The 18,498-nt window shown below is 41.5% G+C and overlaps 1 protein-coding gene across 2 annotated transcripts in view; it reads right to left on the bottom strand.

Annotated features, from left to right (window-relative positions):
- The window catches only part of ENPP1 (ectonucleotide pyrophosphatase/phosphodiesterase 1), a 58,107-nt gene extending 41,707 nt beyond the window's left edge, over positions 1-16,400 (bottom strand). The window contains exons 1-3 of one of the 2 annotated variants that reach the window (XM_068938329.1): positions 16,090-16,185; positions 15,487-15,586; positions 1,130-1,202 (exon numbers count right to left, since the gene is read on the bottom strand). In XM_068938329.1, the coding sequence (XP_068794430.1) occupies positions 1,130-1,187 (58 nt within the window). In that variant the 5' untranslated portion in view covers positions 1,188-1,202; positions 15,487-15,586; positions 16,090-16,185. Of the gene's footprint in view, positions 1-1,129; positions 1,203-15,486; positions 15,587-16,089 lie in introns of both variants that reach the window. The other variant, XM_068938328.1, reaches the window with a different exon arrangement.
- Between the last annotated feature and the right edge of the window lie 2,098 nt (positions 16,401-18,498).

Below are 18,498 nucleotides of genomic sequence, written 5' to 3'. Positions count from 1 at the left end.
TGCATAAGAACAATGTAAGGAAAGATACAGATGGTCATTCCACAACTTACAGGATGGCTGAGCAAATAACAGTAGCCAAAGAAAAAAGAAAAGTCTTCAAACTAACTGGTTTTGTTTTCTTTTACTAAATGAACCTTTGTTCAATATGACAAACATTTTCAATTTTAGCAGAAACATTTAATTTTGGCAAAAACATGAAACAAGGACTACAGTTCTAGACACCAGGGATTTTGCATTAATAACACTTATGTAGTTGGGCAGTCTATTTCACCCTGTGTAATCACCAGACAAAAATGAGGTAAGCGCTTGATTCTGTCTTTGGCACCTCTTCGTTTAAGAACCTTGAAATGTGAGATATTAAGAAATAAAGATAATAATGAGCCAATATGACAAAACTGCAATGGCATGCAGAAAACTAAACACTTACTGTAGTGGGAAATTAACAATCTGAAATTTAGTTAAAAATAATTGCAGGATTGTTGGTTAAAACAGATTATAGATATAGAAAAATTTCAAAGTTAGCTTTTTACATAAAAATGACTTATTCTAAGAAATTGATCTTCTCTTTCAGATCATCTTTCTTTATTTTTACCTGAGCAAACTTCATCATTTAAAAATTGCATATTTTTCAGAAGTACAATAAACAGCCAAAAAATTCCACACGGAATGTTTTCAGATTACAATTTTAACTAGTTACTCCCCCTCCCAACAAAAAAAGAAATATTTTCTATAGTTGACTGGCAAAGATGAAAAGAAATATTCCAGAACAATAAGAAATAAGTGGTTAGCTTTTTTGTAAATAGGTAACTGAAAAAAAAAAAAACCCAGCCATGTGGCATCACCACAATGACAGTTGGAACACATGGAAGCTGCCAGATCAGAGTACCAGGATCAGTTTACCTTTTAATGAATATAGACTAGTCCTGAGTATACCTGAAGATAGTTTCAATTAGAATAGAGTGAAAAGACCAAGAAATAATTTCAAGCACTGCATCCAAACCTCTTCCTGTGGCAATAACATTGTCAGAATGCCACCCTTTAAAGTTAACTTACAATAAGAGGTTGGAGGAAGTGGAGGGGAAGGAAGGAATTGCCTAGAAATATCTCTATTAAGAGGCACATTAGTTACCATCTTTTGAACAGCTAGGCTTCAGGCCGAATATACATCCTAGGATTGTGGTTAACATGCAGACACAGAGTACCTGTGGGACAGGAAGGAAAACAGTCTTAAGTGACATTCCCCAACAGTTTTGCCCTCATTTTCTCTATAATACTTTACAATAGCACTGAAATCAATTAATATGCAGATTAGGAGACTGATTGCACTGCTCTAACAAGCAGTTTTTACTCAAAGAAGTAGTTCTGTTTGCAGTTAATTACTGGTGCACGGAAATTTGCAAGCCTGAGCCTGTGCACTTGCTTCTCAGTAAGTTATTAAAGTAGATATTATGGTATGTTTCCTTCCCATTAATAAAACTTCAGACACTTTATTTACATACATATCCATTTTCTATAAGACTTTGTTATGCTTATTCCTTCTGCTCTGGTTGTTTGGAGAAGGTGAAGCTAAGTTATGCCACTGCCCACAGACTACAAACAGAAGCCAAGGCCCTTAAAAAGCGATACCTATAATTTTCTTAGGCAGGAAAATCTTTTCCCACTTCCTAGTATCTAGCTCAGTGTAGGCCTATACTGTGGTAACTGGCTGTGGGATGTCATATTAGATTGACCACAGTGTCTTACATTGACTAGAAACTGTTGCCATATTTGTTTTGGATCCTCAACACACTACAACAATCAAACAAGTACTAAATTGTTCAAGCCCAGCATTTTAGGGCCAGATCTAATCCCTACTCAAATACAGGAAAAAAATTCTTGACTTCATCTACTATTGGATTTGGTCCATAAGCTCTAAGTATATTTTTTAAATATATATAATATCATTGTACCTATATTGATTAAAGGGAGTCCAGGAAAGCCAACAGTACATTTACGATTACTATTTAACTAAAGCATAGAGTGAAATAAGGTTTTTTAAACATTTTTGGTAAACTAGCTTAAGAAAACAATGCAAAAGGTTTCTGTGTTCAAAAGTATTTGGGGTGGTAAGGACAGGAGAGAACATAGATGTTACCTTTTCCAGTCATTCTTCTCTGGCAAGAATGACTTTCAAATACTTCAATAATCCTTACTTAAAGGCCGACACAGAACCTGTCTCTTCTCTCCCCCTTTTTCCTTCCTCCCTCACAAGCAAAAGCCGCAGAATCAGTCTTTTGGGCATGATGTATTATTAATCATGTACTGTGATGTGGCAAAAAAACCTTATTTTAAAATGTACACAGTTATTTCTCAATCCTCAATTTTAAGACTATGAGCAAGTTGAGTAAATAAAAACTGTTTGTTCATAAAAATACACAGTTCACTATATAGTTTTGTCCATTAAACAGTTACAGACAGTAAGAAAGCAACTTCAGGAATATTTAGCATAGGAATTCAGATATTATTCTGAATACATGACGTGCAAATGATCATAAACCCTTTAATGTGGATTAATACAGATTACATATATAGCATTCAAGAAAAAAAAGAATGATAGACTGGATCTGATGAAATTTTAGCCTAGAATTCTGAACCAGGGAAGTCTGGAATCTTAAAGAAATGTGATGTAACCTCTACCAGAGAAAATACTTGGTTTTAATTCCAATCCTTCCTTGAATTGACAGGGTAAGAAGGAAGAGGAAAGGAGAAAAAGGGGGGAAAACTGCCATCAGCTATATAACCAGAAAGACTTTCCTTCCACCGTAACTGACAGAAAGTAGGAAGTCTCCATTAATTCAGCTGTCAAGAATGACACAACTGCAGATCAGTGTAAGCTGTTTTTAACAGCATGCAAGTCTTCCACATGAAATACTATCTAGGTATATGCACAACTAGGTAGATAGCATGTCAAAATGGAACATTTCAAAGCCCAGCAACATCGCTGCAGAGAACAAAACCTGTTATTCTACTTTTTATTTATGTTATTATTTGGAAAATAGAAACACATTCACTTGTTTTTAAAAAGTCAGCCTGGGAGTCTTTTATTTCAGGGTGATAGTATGTCACTCCTCTAATGCCAACAGGCCATACTACTACGAACAAAGAGCAGAATGTCCTCTGACACGTGCCACAAATAAGCTGAAAAAGAAACAGATTCTAACTTTATTCCCTTGTCTTCAAACAGCTACATGACCTATGGGATTCTTGCCACCTAAGGCATCCTTGTAACAAGCACACTGCAGTCCCACTGAACATTTGCTATTAACATTTATTTATGGAGCTTCAGTGATAGCTATTGCATGTTTGAAAAATACAAATTTAAATATGGTATCAAATTCATTTAAAAATAAAAAACTAGCATGCACTCTGAAGTGGTAATGTAATATTTCCTAGACAAAACTGGTAAAATGCTCAGTGAAGTTCTCACAAATCATTCCTGAGATTTTAGCACTGAATGACACAAAGCTGTAGTTTGTATTGCACTTGAAGTTTTCAGTTTTGCATTTCTGAGAAGATAACTTCAATAAGCAAAAACAATAAAAGGATTATGCTCACCAAGGCAGATTAATCCTTTTGGGTAGCAAATACTAAAACATGGTAATGCTACTCATGAATTAGTGCAACTCATGTTTCCCATAAGCAGTACTCTGGAAACTTCATAGCATCACAAACCACAGCATACTACAAATGCTATGCATCTTCGCTGTAAACCAGTTCTGCTCTTAAATTTTATATGCACATGGAAAAGAATATGGGCCTGGTATACTATGTCCATCTACATTAAATGAAGGTCTCAGAACTTACATTGACTCATTACATTGGATATTCAAGCCTTTGCTTTTTAAATTATAGTCTTAAAAATATTTAGCAACAAAGTACTAAAGCTCTTCTGTTTTTTTCTTCAGAGCTTAACAGAGAAGCTTCCGAGAGATGGTAACTTAGAGGTAGGGCATGTGACCATGTCCCAGGACAACCAACTCCAGTCTAGTCAACTATATAAATACTATCCTACTAGTAAATCTGTGTAATTGCACCTTAGTGTTTAAGGCTTTATCCTGAGCCTAAAGGATTTTAGTCATCTGCATGTTACCTGCACAAATGTTTGGCTGGAACAACTGAAACTGGCCAACAGCAGTATTAATCCTGACTGGGCACTGCAAGAGTTACTAACACTAGGAGTTGACCTATTGTCAGTGGAAAGGCTCCAAGATGCCAGCTCTGCAGACTATAATTAAAGCTAGTTCAGGTATTCAACGAGATAGGTACAGAAAGCCACCTCGCTATTGCGACCCAAACCTCAATGGGGACTAATCTACTTTGCTTCTCACCACAATAGACCTTGCTGCAGCAGGTAGGTAGGTTACTAGTATTACCCAAATTACTTTGCATACTGCTAGCTTAGGTTTATGACACTGCAGTTCACTGTGTAAGTATTTTTTTTTTGTACAGACAAGTAGCTGCACATAGTGTCTTGTGAACCTTAACCCCTATGTTGCAAGCACCAGAGTCCAATCCCCAGCCTGCCAAACTGTCAAACTAATGCCTATCCTGAGCGTTTAGCCTGTTCCTTTCCTTACTCACCTATTCTCTCCTTCTCCCAACACTCCTCCCTAAAAAGAAAAGACTAAAAAAGTGGTTATGAAGGAAAAGTCTGGCAATATAAAAATCAGAAGGCAAATACAATTAAAGAACCTTGCTATACACAGAGGTACCACATGAACTCATGTTCTGCAGTTTGAGACACTGCTAGGAAAAAATTCAGATTTAGTTTTAATATAAATATTTGAGAAGAGATTTTAAACCAACATAGCAATAACTGTAGGGACAAGGAAATGTCCTGTTTTGTTCTAAAAATTTGTTTGAGAAAGTTTGTTTTGGAATCAAATAACATTGTCATCTAGGGATGAATCTCTGTCCCATCACTGCTTCCTTTACGTGGGAGGAAGCAATAAAAGCATTGCCTTGTAAACACTATAGTGGTCGGGAATAGGTGGTTGAGTGTCTGGAAAACTGCAGTCCTGAAAAACATTTCAAAAGCCTTTTATTTTGAGCTGGGCAGATGGCAATATGATACTGTAGTTAGACAGCAGGATCATTTCCTTCACTCATCCCTACAGAAATAAAGTCAAAGAGTTTCAGCAGTGATTTCAGTGAACCAGTGGAACAGCCAAAGGTGACAAGTCTGCATACTGTAGATATGGAATGCCAAAGAGATTAATCAACTGTACAAGAAGTCTAGTGATTTACACAGAAGTTTCTCAGCTTTTTTCCCCTATAACTTTTCCTTTACTATCATATTTTATTCTTCCTTTACACTGTGAACGCCATTTTCCTTTTCTCCTCACCTTTGCCTAGCTCTGTGCTTCTCCCCTACTTTTCCTCCACTGCTCTAATCCATACATTCACTGCAAAAGAAAATACTGATTACATTTCTCTTAAGGAATAATCATTCCGAATTAAGTTTCTTCCCATGTTGACCTTCCTCACTCTTTGCCTACCATGTACTCATTTGTTTTCTACTACCACTTCCACTTTTCTTCCCTGGTGCTCTTTGTTCAATAAAACTTGTTACTCCAAGGTTTAAAGCACACCTATTATTAACTGACCAGTATGTAATTAACAAAGAAACCATGCAAAACAGTTGGTTTTCATTCTAACCTCCATGATTTACTCTTGCAGCTCTTGCATCATGTCTATCCATAGAGTAAGAATATTTACATTGGGCCTGTAATGCCAGTACTGGAAAAACCATGGAATTTTCCAAAAACCACTAGAATCTCTGAAGGGTTTATTATGTTCTCATCGTTTTGTGCTCTTAGATGACTGATGACCTGGACCTTAACATAAAGGTCTTTGAGAAAGAATTTCATCTGCAAAAAAAGTAAAGAAAATAAGAATATCTAACAAATTTAAAGTAAGAACACGGTCATCTCCCATCTTTAAAAAAAAGTATTGTTGAAATACAGAAAACATACTGTACAGAGAAAAAATTGTTCTACACTTGCCAGGGGTAGGGGACCAGTTACTACAATAAAAAAATTGTTTTTAAACAGGGATAATACGCAAAACTACAGCTCAGCTGTTTTATTTACAGAGATGCTTGATAGTTTGAAATGAGGTGGATACTTCATCCACACTAGCACAGCTATGTAGCTGATTAACAGCACTGGAACAAGTGTGCCACATCCTTCTTCCATTATCCATCTCTTCCTCATATTAGTAAATATTTTTACGCTCTTCGAAGATCTTTCATAGGCTGTAGACAGTGAATATGGGCTAAGAGAGAGAGGCTGATTGTCCTGAAACACCTGAGGTAATTCAGTCCCTTAAGGTGACTGAATTATCCTTAAGTTAGTGGAGGCAAAACTTTGAGTTTACATCCAAAACCTCTTTTGAACTAAGAAAGAAGTTATTTTAACAAGTGTAGAGAGACTGTTTTGCTTCTGCATGCCTCTTTGAGAGGCTCTATCCTTACTGTTTATACTGCTCTGTCTTGAGATTGTCACTACATACTATTGCTTCTGAAGTTAACTCCTGTCCTTCAAAGGACAGGAACACATTAAGGTACCTCAAGCCATTGGAAGAAGTTAAGGACCATTCATGGTCATGGTTCATTCCATGGAGTATTATATGAAGACACTGATTCTCTAAATACCTTGCCACAATCAGAGTCCTGAATGGTTTTGAAAGAACGAGACAAAAGATAAAACAGAGTAAGCAGCTGTAAAGCTATATTCTAAAATACTTCTTTGTTGCTTGTCCCATTATGTAAGTACATGCCCTCCTGGAAGGCATTGTCACATGAGCCGATATCAAAGCATCTAGAATTTACTTCTAGCTCTTTTGTTTTTCAGTGCATTACTTGACATCCATTTTACTTTTTTCTTTTACTTTATTCTTGAACAATTCTTTCGTTAGCATATTAACTTCTATTTATAATTCTAGCTGACTCTTGATATTTAATCAGTAGATAGGTTTTGGTTAAAACCTAAGTATAAAACAGAACTAAAAAGTAATCTTAAGAAAAAAATAATACCTTACTTTCAAAACACTAATTTACTCAGCACAGCAAACTATGTAGGTATCTCTCTGTATTCTATGTTCATGATATCTGCATTGCCATCTGTAGCAGCAATGACATGAATACATGTTAAAACAGAATCTGAAGAAATTGGCACTGTTATGCCAAGTCAAAACTGCTGTCCAAATAAACTGCGCTTGACCCATGAAAAAAGCAGCAGTGGGAAAGAAAATATGGCCTTCAGCAATTGTCATACTCCTTCTATCCCCCTCAAAAAAAAAATTTAAGAATAAACCTAAATCTCTTCTGATTAATAGTATTGTCACAGAAGTCATAAAAGGAACAGTGTAAAAAGGAGACTGCTTCTACAGATTTCATTTGGTAAATGAAAATGAATGTGGGTTTATTTTCCCATGTAGATGCTATCACTGCTGCCATCATTACATAGACATGTAGCAGGAAGACAGTGATTTTAAAGACCAAGGAAAGACAACCTGTGAAACAAGACAATAAGAAATGCCAAAAATGCACACATTCACCAAGGGAAAACACAGGATAGATTACAATATCCAAGCCAATCAATATAACTCTTTACTAAGCTCACTGATACTTGATCACAGGGATACTTTTGACCCTGACTCCTTTGGCTGTCTTCTCAAAATGGCCAGGCTGGCAAAGAGGAAAGAGGCCATTGTTTACCTCTGCATCCTTTGAATATACTCCCTCCAAAAAAAAAAATGCAACATGAAAACATTTCAGGCAGAAAGGCACTCAAGAACACAACACAAAGGAAGATTAGGAATTCCAGACCCTGGGGACAAGAGAGGAAGGCTGGAGAAAGGAAGACTCTCCCTTGGTGGAGGAGGATCAGGTTAGAGATCTTTTGTCCAAACTTGACATCCATAAATCCATGGGCCCCCAATGGGATGCACCCACGAGTGCGGAGGGAGCTGGCGGATGTTATCGCTAGGCCACTCTCCATCATCTCAGAAAGGTCCTGGAGATCAGGAGAGGTGCCTGAGGACTGGAAGAAAGCCAATGTCACACCAGTCTTCAAAAAGGGCAAGAAGGAGGAGCCAGGAAACTCCAGGCCTGTCAGCCTCACCTCCATCCCTGGAAAGGTGATGGAACAGCTCCTCCTGAAGGTCCTCACTAAGCACGTGGAGGACAAGAAGGTGATCAGGAGCAGTCAGCACGGATTCACCCAAGGGAAATCATGCTTGACCAATCTGATAGCCTTCTCTGATGGAATGACTGGCTGGGTAGATGAGGGCAGAGCAGTGGATGTTGTCTTTCTGGACTTGAGCAAGGCTTTGGACACTGTCTCCCATCACATCCTCCTAGGTAAGCTCAGGAAGTGTGGGCTAGATGAGTGGAGGGTGAGGTGGCTTGAGAACTGGCTGGATGGCCGAGCTCAGAGGGTTGTGGTGAATGGCGCAGAGTCAAGGTGGAGGCCTGTGGCTAGTGGTGTCCCCCAGGGGTCAGTCCTGGCTCCAGTCTTGTTCAATGTATTCCTCCATGACCTGGAGGAAGGGACAGAGTGCACCCTCAGCAAGTTTGCTGATGATACAGAACTGGGGGGGGTGGCTGACACACCAGAAGACTGTGCTGCCCTTCAGAGGGACCTGGACAGGCTGGAGAGCTGGGCGGAGAGGAACCTCCTGAAGTTCAACCAAGGCAAGTGCAGGGTCCTGCACCTAGGGAGAAACAACCCCATGCACCAGTGCAGGCTGGGGGCTGACCTGCTGCAAAGCAGCTCTGCCAAGAAGGACCTGGGAGTGCTGGTGGACAACAAGTTAAGCATGAGGCAGCAGTGTGCCCTTGTGGCCAAAAAGGCCAGTGGGAACCCAGGGTGCATGAGGCAGAGTGTTGCCAGCAGGTGGAGGGAGGTGATCCTGCCCCTCTCCTCAGCCCTGGGGAGGCCTCCCCTGGAGTCCTGTGTCCAGTGCTGGGCTCCCCAGTACAAGAGAGACATGGCACTCCTGGAGAGAGTCCAGCAGAGGGCTACCAAGATGATTAGAGGGCTGGAGCATCTCTCCTATGAAGAAAGACTGCAAGAGCTGGGCCTGTTCAGCCTGGAGAAGAGAAGATTGAGAGGGGATCTCATCAATGTGTACAAGTATCTGAAGGGAGGGTGTCGAGAGGATGAGGCCAGTCTCTTTTCCATGGCACCCAGCAACAGGACAAGAGGCAATGGGCAGAAACTGAACCACAGGAAGTTTCACCTGAACCTGAGGAAAAACTTCTGGACTGTGAGGGTGACAGAGCACTGGAGCAGGTTGCCCAGAGAGGTAGTGGAGTCTCCTTCCCTGGAGATATTCAAAACCCGCCTGGATGTGATCCTGGGAAATATGCTCTAGAGGACCCTGCTTGAGCAGGGAGGTTGGACTAGATGATCTCCAGAGGTCCCTTCCAACCTAAACCATTCTGTGATTAATAGGAGATTCTGATCACTGATTTTGTGTAATCAGCTATAACAGTTTCCCATTTTGTAATCCTAAGATCAATAAACAAAAAAGCCACTATAACAACCCAAACTTGTTTGCCTAAATACTATTGCATATTAGAAGGCATCTATTTAAGTCATCTTCCTATCTGCCATTACACAGCAACAGCAGAACTGGGAAAAGATGCATGCTCATCTTATTTTCTTCAGTAACATAAACATTTCATCTTCTCATTAACTTCTTCTCCTTAGCTATGTTATTTACTCAGTGATGACTAGATGAATAATGGCCCATTCAGTAAAACAAAATTTACCAAGTCTTTATACTAGTTTCCCTAGTCCTCCACAACACCCCAGTTGCAGTAAGATCCACTGTTGTCTTAGAAGTACTCTTAAAAAAAATTTATACAGCTGCCCTATGCAACTTCTATGCAGCAAAAAAATACTTTAACTGAAAAAGAAAAAATGTATATTTCTATATTGCTTTTATAGCTTTGCCTTATTTTCAAAATACCATTCCAATGCTGATGATTATGAAATAGCTTCTATAAGAATATTATGTATTAATGTTTGACTAAAATGGGACAGTATTGTGATGCAGTGTACTGCCAAATTCTATTAGACAAAATATTCTTTAAAACAAGTATTTATCCAGTTCCCATAGGGTTTGGTCAGTGAGGTTTGACAGTATATTAATTTCTAATGCCAGCTCCAAAGTTAAAAGCTTTTCAAGCCTCCCATATTTTCAAAACCTTTAAACTTGCTCTACTCCTTTCAGCCAACAGCAGCAGAAGTGTGCTTCCATGTGTTAGTCAAATTAGAACAATTCATTCTTTGTGTAATTCTACTGATATTAGTGAAAGGATGCCAAGGAAAAATTCTGAACAGCAGAAGTTGGAAGAAAGCCTTGCATAATTTTTATATCTTTGATCTTGCCTGAAATCTAACAGTTCAGGACAACTCAGTGTGTTAAATTCAGTTGAGTAAGTACCTGTATGCAAAAAATCTATCCATTTAAACGATTAACATGTCCCTTACTCTTCTAGTATCCAACAGCCTTGGAGAAGTACATGGAAGTATGTCAGAGCCAGCACCACTTCACCCTCCCAGGAGTATGGCTTTCTGCACTCAAGGCCAGCTCTCTGATGTCAGTGCAGCTGTTTGAGAGCACTCATCAGGGAACCTTGTCCAGCCTTGAAGACAACCCTCTGAAAAAAACCTCAAAAAAGCCTCAGCAAGGGCTCCCCCATCTTCTCTTGGGAGCTGCGTTTAAACAGCTCTCACCTTCGGTCCCTGCCTGAGCTGCATTTCAGCCACATTTATCTTGGCCAAGTACCCCACTGCTCCAGATCCTGACCCACCCACTTGACTTCCTGGACCTGCCTCATCACCTATAGACTTCTCCTTGCAAATTGGACTCAATTGCACCTGGTTAGTGCCCCACCCCACCAAAATCACATAATAAAGTTGAAGTGTTGACTGGTAAGATGTGCAGAGTTTCTTGGAACACAAGGGATGAAAAAATAAATCCCCATCTGAGTCCAATCCAACACTCACAACAAGTAACTTCAGTGAAGACTACTTTTCCATTTACGGATCACGGGGAGGGGAAGAGGCAAGGTACATAACAAAATAGTAAAAAAAGGCTGGAATGAAATAATTTTGAGGGCCACAAAAAGATGAAAAGCAAGGCTGAATGTAGAATCCAAGTCTCAATCTCAATCACAGTAAAAGCAATAAAACACCCAAAACAAACTGCACACACCAAACACACAACACTTCAAATCAGCTGGAGTCAGTGCTGAGGAACTGACAGGTAGCCATGAAATGCCTAAACCAGAGTTCACTGAAGTCAATGACCACATTCCCAATGGCAGGTTTGGGGCTCAAACATTTTCCTTTCACTGCCTTCTGTCTCCTCAGATCAGTTACGAGCTCAGGAACTAATGTATGATGAACAAAGTGAAAATCCACAGAAAACTAATCCCAAATTCATGCAGCGTATTCCCCAAAAATCAAAACCTTATTGCAGCCACGCAGCAACAGCAGAAGACAAAGACAACAAGTTCATCCAGTGACCACATGCCTCTCAGGAGCCCAAAGCCCGAGAGCCTAAGTCATTTCTGAAGGCTCTGGGCCAACAGACTACTTTCTCAACAGCTCCAATGAATTTTCTACCTACTCTCACGAGCAACTCCCTGTCCTTCCTTCTCCAACAGGAGATGTAGAAGAGAAAGGAGGATGATGTTGGCCACAAAAGTCATCTCTTCCCCAGCTTGAACAAGCCCTTCTCCCTCAGCTACTCCTCACAGGGCAAAAGCTCCAGCCCTCAATCACCTTAGCAGCCCTGCGCTGAACTCACTTCAGTTTACTGATGTCTTTTTTTATTGGAGGGAGGGGGGGGAAGTGGGGGAATGGCCACAGTATTCCAAATGGGGTCTAACAAGTGCTGAACATAGATAAATAAAAGCTTCTATTGATTTGCCAGTCTGTTGGTATAGTCCAGGATGCTATTAAGTTTCCTGACTAGATGAGAAGACCACTGATGTCAGTGCAGAGGTCATCTGCTCCCAAAAATTGCCACCTTTATCATGGCACCTTCACTGGCTTCAGTCTGTGAATTATTATAGATTTTGACCCACCAACTGCCTAAGTCTAATCTTGACAGCTGATTAAGACATCAATAAATATGCAAAAGGAGAAGTAGCCAAACCTACAGAGTACAATCACATATCCTATAATGTTTCTTATTGCATCCGCATTGGCCTGTAACCAGCTGTAAAAAAAGAAAAAAGCTTCCTGGAAGCACAACCTAAGTTATACCGCCTTAATTTGATAAGTAAAATTGTTTAAATTCAGAGGGTTAGAAGTTCTATCTACCCTCCTTGGAAATTGCCAAAGGCAATTTAATAGAAGAAAATTTCAGAACGCGGTTTTGTGTTTGGCATATGCCTAAAACACTTAAAGAAAAACTCTGAAATAGCCTTAATAAAAAAAGCACAACAAGAAAAAAAATTCCCTAACTTGCAAAATATTTTTCTTAAGAACATTATCAGAAGATTTTTAAACCTTACAATTTACTATCTTTAGGTACTCCGAAATGCTTGCCTGAATCTTTAGAAAAGACTAGCACACTTTCAATGTCTGAAAAGCCTGGAGTTTATCTGGAATTTTTGAAAGTGTTTTTCCTAATCAGGAAGTCTCAAGTTATAAGACTCTTTAAGAAGCTTTTCTAAGGAAAGTGTCAGTTTAAATGAGTTTTCCAGCTTTGCAAAAGAAAAGTGCAAAACTGTCAAAACAAAGACTTGTTATTTTTCCCCCCTCTCCCCTCAACATTTGGGCTATTTTCAATGCACTGAACTTCCCACTTAATTGAAATAAGAACTAGACCAAGAGGCAAAACCTGAGAGTAATCTGCAAATTGGAATAGAAAACCTTAAACCTAAGTAAGACTGCTCTTTGGCAGCAGCAAGCTGCTCCATCAGACTGAAATAGCTGGTGAGCCTAGAGAGCTTAGAGACAAACAGGCAGCCACCACATTGGACTGTGATGGGCAAAGGTAAGAGCCTGGAAAACTGGCAAGACAAATAAGGTGGTGTACATGGAGATTATATAAATGGATAAAAGGATCATCATATCTCACAGCTACTCAAAACTGGATGTTTCCATACAATTGCCTTAGAGAAGCACCAAGGGTTAGTAAGTCCCTGCAGGCCTGTCCTCTAAGTCAGGGAAGAACACATTCCTCTGGGCAGCTGCAACAGAAGGGTGACAAACATGTTAGGAAAGCCTATATCTAAATTAGAATCAAATCTGTCATTGCAAGACCTGCTAAAAGTGGAGGTGACTCGACACCACTTCCTTATCTACCTACATCCTCCCTCAACCAACATATATTCAATTAACAATAGCTAAATACTGCCATATAACACAAAGCAGCTCCTGAAACAACCATCAAAACCCATGGGTAGATTCTACATGGCTCAACCTCATGTACATAGCAACTTTGCAATTCTTCTGTGTATGAGACTACCTTGCCCTATTACAGAAGCTGCTAACACATATGTGGCATTCATAAAAATCTACTAACATCCATGGATGCCATGCATACAGACTAGAATGAAAGGCACTTGCAGTTTTTCCAAAACTTTAACAGAAACTTATCTGAAACCAGATTTTCCTGTCTACCCAAACAGAGGAATGGTGCATGTAACTAGAGCGAATGCAGGCAAATGCAGTTTTGGCATTGCTCAAATTGGACAGTTACTTTCATTGTTTCTCATAGCACAGCCTGGGACACCAAATAGGTATTCACTTCGATCTCTACATCGGGATAACATCATTCATGAATTAAGTAAATTGGCTTGTGGAAAAGGAAGAACTTGCATTTCTACTTCCAGCTTTCCACGCATGACCTCCTAACATGAGGTTTAGGTTACTCTTGTTTTTACTCAGTTCAATATCATCTGTTATTTTTGGAAAGTCTTTCAAGTTCCTTAAATACTCTAAATTATCATAGTGTCCAAAATAGCTGTAAACAATGCTGTATGATTGTTTACCTGTAGAACTTCATTTCTGTATAGATGGCAGATACTTCATCTTAAGATTTTAGTCAGTACAGGATGAACATTTTGCCAATTCTGAAGGGAAAACCGAGTTGGAAAACAGGGCCCTGATTCAGAAGAGCATTTATGTATGTGCTAGAGTTTAACCTGTGCTTAACTCCAGTCTTATAGTGGCTATACTGGCTAGATAGCTAATCATTTTGCTGTATTAGAGCCTAAAAAGCTTAAAGCAATAAGCTTAAGTTGTTGGTACTGTATGATTACATTTCACTATAATCGTTCTGAAACCTGGAAAGTGGTGGGCTATTTTCACCATCACAGCTTTCTAACAAGCACCAGTCAGCTGTAATGGCTTTTATGGGTCAGTCTAACCTCCCCAGAAGAGGACAAAGTAAGGAAAGCAGCTACAACACACTACCTTTATTTTTCACAGAGAATTTCTCAATCAGAATAGTTGCCAAAATAACTGATGCATGGAAGTTACCAAAAACCTTTAAGCAAAGTTCAGCATTTCTCTTATGACACAATTCTGAGAAACCTGTAAATGCAACTTACAACCTGTATGTCAGAATATATGACCAATATGGAGTTAATATGAAGTGGGTGATTTACCGTTCATTTGAAACTGTAGTCAGATCATAAAACTAAAGGTAAGTGAGGAAAGGTATCTCAATCCTTAAGCTTTGATGCTTCTAAAGAGTACTTATATTTACCCCTAAACAGTAATAACTTACATCGTAGTTCCACAGAAGGTGCCTTCCAAGAAAGCCAGAGTTCTGTACCTTTGTTAATGATTTCAGCCTCACAATTGCTGTCCTGAAGGTCTTATTTTCACATCTCTACAGGGAGGATAATTATAACACAGCTAAAATTGGAAGATGACCTACCTGCTAACAATGGCTTTGGACATAGGGCCCTCCAAATCAGCCTGAAAGCCCTTCAGAGCAGGACTTGGAAACAAGCTTTCTATCTACAGTGTTTCAAGTTCAGTGAAAAGGCAATTTTTATATTTCCTCTGCCCTTTGGACTCTTGAATTCTTTTTGTATTTTTCTGGCCATATTTTCCTACTTTAATCTATTTTTTTCTTCACTGTGATGTCCCTTATACTAAATAGCTAAGGTTACATCAGGAAAACAGGATAATCACTAATATTTCAAAAGATTCAACGAGTATTGCCAAGAGAATAAAATAAACAAACTGTAAAAACTAAGAATTCTCCCCTCCTCTTCCAGGTAGCTAGCTCTTTACACCAATAAAATAAAATAAATAACAGAAAGGTAAGTGTCATGCCTCAGTCTCAGACGAGTTTCTAGAAAATGTAAAACTATGTTCCAGGATTGCCAGTCCCACTCCAGGCATCCTGAGGCACCCAAGGTGCTGAAGTTTGTGTCCTTCTCCAGACACTGCTAACTACCTTGTTTACAGCCTTGGTTCAGGGTCATCCATCAGCGACATCCATAGCCAGGACCAAGCCAGCCTTAAACACAACTACGGCGTGACCGGCTCACTAGGGTCTAGGAACAGAGCGAGGTTATGAATTTTCTAATTCTTGGCTCAGACTCCTTTACCTACAGCAGCAGATGCCGCGATCTCCGCTTGAGACCAGCGCTCTGGGACTTCCGAAGGGCTTCTGAAGTCCCTGCTGCACCAAGCGAGGCAGCCCCTGGCCCGGGAGCGACCGCACCTCAGGGAGCACGGCCGGCGCACACGGGAGGCCGACCCCCCCCCCCGCCCCAGGCGGCTCCAGGTACCGCCGCCCCGCAGGGCGGAACACCTGCCCCCCCGCGGCTCCGCGGCAGGCTCCCGCCTCACCGCCCTCCCGCCCGAGCAAGCCCCGGCTGGCGCTCAGCGGCGCCGAAGCCGCCCGCCCCATTCCGCGCCACCCCTCCCCCACACCCCGCCGCCGAGAGCCGTTAACGGCCACCGCCGCGCAGCCCGCGAGCTGCGGGCCCCCCTCAGCCCCCGCTGCCGCGGGCTCCCCCGACGGCCCCGGCAAGGCGCGGCGGCCGGCCCTTACCAGGGAGAGCACTTTATAGGTGTTGGGGTCTTTGCTTTTGCCGCTCGGAGGTGCTTTATCCGGCTCCTCAGCCACCTCCAAGGCGGGGAGCATGGGCACGGCGGCAGCTTGCTGCTCGCCGTCGGCCGCCCCCCTCCCGCCGAGGCTCTGCCCATGGCTGTTGCCCGCCGGGGTCTTCTCGCCGCTGCCCTCCATGCTCCCCCACAGCTCTGCCCTCTGGCTGCGGCGGCCGCCGCCGCTATTAATAGGGCGGCGGAGCACGGCCCCGCCTCCCCGCCCGGTAGCGCGGGCGTTGGCGGCCCCGCTGCCCCTGGGCCACCCCGCAAAGCGCTGCCCGGCCCGGCCCGGCCCGGCGCGGGGGGGAGGCGGCGCCCGGCGCTTGGCGGCTGCCCCGGCTCGTTTCCCCTCCCCTGGCCGCCCCGCAGACGCGGACCCCCACAGCCGGGCCTGGGGTTTCCATACGCCTATAGAGCCTTGGACGTCGGGTACAGCGATCCGCTCGCCCCTGTGCGTGCACGTGCCCCTGGGGGAGCGCAAATACATAGGTTTGTGCGTGAGTGAATCTTGCGTGTGCAAATATATACCTATATATGTGTGTGTATATATATATATATAGATTATTTCCAGTTAAAGAGTCTAGGGCGGTCCGAAGCCGCTCACAGTGCCGTCACAGCTAGCCATGACATAATGCTGCTCCAAAATAGAGAGGCTGGAGGAGGGTGACGGCTGATGTTTACGAGGGAGAGCAGCGACAGTTTCCTCTCTGTGGAAAGGGCAGCCCTCGTATTGACACGAGCTTCCCAGAACTCAGCCCTGCCCTCGGCCCCCACGGGCGAGGCGGGGGCACAGGTGTGCGAGGGGCGGGAGAGTCACCGCGCCGCCCTGTGGGAACCCCTGCCCCTGTCTGTCGTTCCTGCCAGAGTTACACGCCTAACCCTTAATATAGCTTTACAATTCGAGCTTTTTTTTTTTTTTTTTGCTGGCGTTTTATTTCCTGCTGCTTATATTCGCAGCATTAACCGGCTGAAAGTATGTGTTTCTCTGCCAGTTTTAGCTAATCTTCATTGCTTTCCGGATAAGATTTTCCCTCTAGTTTGCCTACCCACTTCGAAGCTGGCAGCAGCTTCTGCACCAGCTGCTGCTTCCACGGAAATTCCCATCGCAGACAGGTTCTGCTTAGGGCCACTGCAGTACCTTTCAGGGGCCAACTCCTTCATTCCTTTTCCTCTGAGGCAACTTCGGGTTAACTGTTTCAAGTCCGGGTCATGTTCTGGAGGCTATTATAGCGTTGGAGTAAACCAGGCTTTATATTTAGGTATCCTTCTCTGTGTTGTATTTAGACAGACACTGAATTATCCATGGTATTGCTTCTTCCTGCTGAGCTGATTCTCACTAAATTCAGCCCTGCTGTTTGATAAGTGAGAGACATACTGCTCATTTTATTTTGAGACCTTTTCCCACCAGGGAAGGCTAGCTGGTTCCAAATTTATGGGTATGACTGTTATTGTCAGTTATATATCTATTGTGAGCCTACTGCATGCCTGCCAACTCCAGGGAATGTAATATTTTTCATTTCTCTAAGTGACATGCAAATGTTCAGAAACTGCAATAGTTGTAAAGTCTGTTTATGCTGAAAATTGCTAAATATAACTTCTATTCCATTATTTCTTTAATTATTATAATATCGTATGTTGACCTTGGATTTACTCTCTCAGTTCTAATGTGAAGATGATTTTGAATTCCTAGGGCCTGTAGAGTCCATTTAGATTTATTTTAATGGTCAATGGAGCCAGAAAAGAGTGGTACTTCCATAGTTTCTGAAAAAATCTATACTTTCTGAAAATTAGAGAGCTAAGGTAAAATAAAAATTTCCTTCAGAAGGGATCTTGAGCAGTGTCAAAATGTTATTGCTCTGTTTTATATTTCACTGAGTCTCATAGTAAAGCAGCCACTAGAATTTTCCAGTAAAAAAAAAAATCTTTAAAGATTTTGCACTTACACCATTACTAGTCTGTAGCACTACTGTAGCTAATAGCCTAAGAAAGTTACTGCAGAACTGACTGCACATGCCTGTCATCACCTTCTCTCTGAGGCACAACTTAGATCTAATGAAAATCTGTAAGTTACAAAATACACAAAAACTATTCACAAATACCCTCAATTTTATCCTTTCTTTCCATGCCAATACAAACAGTTAAGGTGCTTCAGGCTAACCATGAAAAATAATTAACCCAATTAACCTAACAGTGAGAAGTAAAGTACATTTATTTCAGCTCACTGACAGGTTGTCAAGGATACTCTAGACAAGGGTAGAACAGAAGGCCAAAAAGGACTAAGTTTTGACACTGAAGAAATCAGCTGCAAAGACCTTTCTGTTGAATACTGGAAGAAGAGACTAAACCACTTCAA

Source organism: Struthio camelus, chromosome 3 (genome assembly GCF_040807025.1).
Source record: "Struthio camelus isolate bStrCam1 chromosome 3, bStrCam1.hap1, whole genome shotgun sequence".
Classification (NCBI taxonomy): domain Eukaryota; kingdom Metazoa; phylum Chordata; class Aves; order Struthioniformes; family Struthionidae; genus Struthio; species Struthio camelus.
This window is presented reverse-complemented; position numbering and strand designations above follow the sequence as displayed.